At 48.9% G+C, this 2,993-nt stretch overlaps 1 protein-coding gene across 2 annotated transcripts in view; it reads left to right on the plus strand.

The window, feature by feature from the left end:
- The window catches only part of pkig (protein kinase (cAMP-dependent, catalytic) inhibitor gamma), a 38,020-nt gene extending 35,330 nt beyond the window's left edge, over positions 1-2,690 (plus strand). Inside the window, exons 1-3 of one of the 2 annotated variants that reach the window (XM_020704905.3) lie at positions 760-1,313; positions 1,408-1,589; positions 2,069-2,690. In XM_020704905.3, the coding sequence (XP_020560564.1) occupies positions 1,436-1,589; positions 2,069-2,151 (237 nt within the window). In that variant the 5' untranslated portion in view covers positions 760-1,313; positions 1,408-1,435 and the 3' untranslated portion in view covers positions 2,152-2,690. Of the gene's footprint in view, positions 1-759; positions 1,314-1,407; positions 1,590-2,068 lie in introns of those variants that run through there. The other variant, XM_078950193.1, reaches the window with a different exon arrangement.
- Positions 2,691-2,993: the final 303 nt, after the last annotated feature.

Consider the following 2,993-nt stretch of genomic DNA (forward strand, 5'->3'; position numbering starts at 1 on the left):
TCAAACAGGAAGTACCCGCTGGCTCTAAGAAGCCAAAATCCCCAATGGTTAGAGAGGTGGGTATTTGGGAAAGGATGCCTGTCATTTCAAATACATATAAAATACCCTTTCTGACTAAGATGAGATGATTTATCAAAGGCTGCAACAAAATATCTGGTAGGTTAGTTTTGGTTTAAGTTCGTATGCAATGTTTTCAAACCAGAACCCACCCACAGCTCTGGGGAAAACGTTTTTCATGAGCGTTCTGTGAATATGGCTGTCCAAACAGATGCTGAGCTCTGAGGGTGAAATCGCCTCCTTAATCACACGGGCAGCATCTGATCCACTCGCATAAGAATTGAAAATGAGTAAAGCGGCAGGTCTGCGGGCGTCAGCTCATGAGACATGGCGTCCTGCAGTGACTTGGCTGCCCGTGACTGTTTCGAGCTGACCGTCAAGATGACAGTCTATCGCAGGATCACACAACCATCTGTGTTTTGGACACAGAGCGAAAAGGCCAGCTGTCCAGAACCGTTGACATTTCCAAGGGCGCAGCTTTCACCTGCAGGCGCTGAAAAGCGGCCCTTCACATTCCCCGCAGCATTGTCTGCGGCTGCAGCAGCTGCTGACCTCCCAAAGAACCAGGATGTCTGCTTCCCTTATTGACGAAAGCCCACGTTTGAGAAAGAAAAGGAGAATGAGGCCCGGCTGAGTGACGCTGAAACAATGTGAGTGGAGGAGTTTGGGAACAGGCTGGCCCCGGGTCAGCATGTCTGCCAGCTCATTTTTATTCCCATCTTGGTCTTGTGCTCACTCCCCCTCATGTTTGTTAGCATTCATCGCTCTAATAGATAGGGAGTGTGTGGATGTAAGCAGTTCAGCCGTGGACTCTCCGGATCTCATTTACAATGCGATAATCTGCCTCAGTGTTTTCAGCTCGACTTTGCTGCTCTTACCTAGAGCTGGATTTTCTTTTCTCTAAGGACTCTGGCAGAATTCCTGACCCACTTAAATGTAGAGTGAGAACAGGAAGCAGAAGAGGAACAAGTTGCTAATGAAGCTAAGAGGAACTTCTGGCTCCACCTCTGTTTGTGTTTCTTGTTCTCTGCTCGTTCTCCACGCTGCCCTCCTGTTCAAGAGCGGTCCCTCTGGCTCAGACCAATGGACTATAGCAGAGGCGTCGCTACACAAAAGACGCCACTTTTCCTGATTTGATTAGGTCCGACCAATTAGGATAGATGGTGGTGCCGTCAGTCCCTGAGCAGAAACAGGAAGGGCATTTCTTATCAACTACGTTCCTGTGCAATCCTTTGCTTCTCCGCTCTCCAGGATCTGTGAGTGTCCTCATAAACAAAGGGGCTTGCCCTTTGCACAGCGGGGTGATCGCTGTCAGCTGCAGCTGATGCTTCCCTCTACTCCTTTTGACAGGTGTAATGAGAGCGCAGGTCATGGACAGATGATGGACGTGGAGACGTCGTACTCAGACTTCATCAACTGTGATCGCACAGGCCGCAGGAATGCCGTGCCCGACATCTCAGGAGAGGACAAAGCCGTGGGCAGCACAAGCGAGCTCTCCAAAGACATGGCGGAGATGGATCTGAAGGCCGGAGGTCAGTAATGGCGCGGCACGGCCCTGGGAACCCGCTTTTGTGCGCAGAGCTGATGCCGGCAGGAAATGGACGTGCAAATGTCAAAAGCCTTTTATGGAGATGTACTGAAACACAATCCTTTAAGTGCACACTGCAGTAACAAAAAGGAGTGGGTCTGCTTTTCCTGCACTTAACTGGGCAATTAAAAGAAGGTTTTCAGGAAGTTCTAACCCATCCAAAACCAGTAAAATGGGTTAAGGTCTGCATGAACCCGAATGCTGCGCTGGCTTATCAGCGGGTCAGACTATGTTCTTGAGTCAGTCCGTTTCCCACGACCACAGAAAGTTGAATTCTTCTGACATTGTGTGGCTTCAGGAAGTCCCAGTTCCTTCCTCAGGATTCTGCTCTTTGTCCCACGCTGCTTATTATCCCTGGCCCTGTTTGCCCTCAAATATAAACCTTAGATCCATAACTTTTCTTATATTTGCTTTTGTCCTCAGAAGGAAACCCAGGACCCTCTCCAGCCCCCCCGACAGAAGGCTCCATCAGCCAAGAGACGCAGGGAGGGGGAGGCCCATCCTAAGATCCCCTGCACTCCGAAGGGGGCGGCAGCAAAATGTGGAGAAGAAGCAGGAGAAAGGGAGAAGATGGGAATGAAAAGGGGGTGTTTAAGTTGTCCTGAATGGACACGGGGTTGCAGGCTCACTGCCGGCCCGTTTGAAGCCTCAGCCGCTCTGAGCGCCGCCTTTTTCTCTTCATAGGACAAAAAAAAACCCATCACAGGGATCCTACAGACATTTAAAACGATGCAGTTTGGCTTTACTCCCTGTTGGCCATTCATAGGAGGTCCAGAGACTTTGGCTCAGTGACTGTGGAGGTGGACTGAGTTGGGTGGTTTGTGCGGCGGCCTGCTGCGTGTCATGATCATCTGTTTGTAGTTTTTCTTTCGCCGTGTGTTTGTGACTGCTGCAGTGTCTTTGCCACATGGTTTCTTTTAGTAGTAACCAACAGTGTCTCGGTTCACCGTCGTGTACAGTCTTCATATTTATTGCTAAATGTTCCGTGATAACTTTGTGATAGACTTTCCCTTTGTGTAATAAAATACCTATGAGTTACTGTCAAGCGTGTGTTGTCTTCTGAGATGCATCCAGCCTTTAGCTGCAGAAGAGGAAGCCCCAGCTAACCAGAACTAATGAGAACCACAAATATGTGCGGGAATAAATGCACCTAAGGATGCTTGCAGGGAGTTTTGTGTTTACATTTCCAACTCTTGTGGCCCCTGCGCTCCCATTTATCTTTTTTTTTCTACGATAAAGCAACAGCTGTTTGTCTGCAGAGCTGTGCAGATTGTGCAATAAGCTGTCGGAGCATCTGCCAAACTTGATAAAAACAAAACTCGGTAGTTATTAAAAGAAGTGACACGGC

This window comes from Oryzias latipes, chromosome 7 (assembly GCF_053564925.1).
Source record: "Oryzias latipes strain Hd-rR chromosome 7, Olatipes_Hd-rR_3.1".
NCBI classification, from domain to species: Eukaryota; Metazoa; Chordata; class Actinopteri; order Beloniformes; family Adrianichthyidae; genus Oryzias; species Oryzias latipes.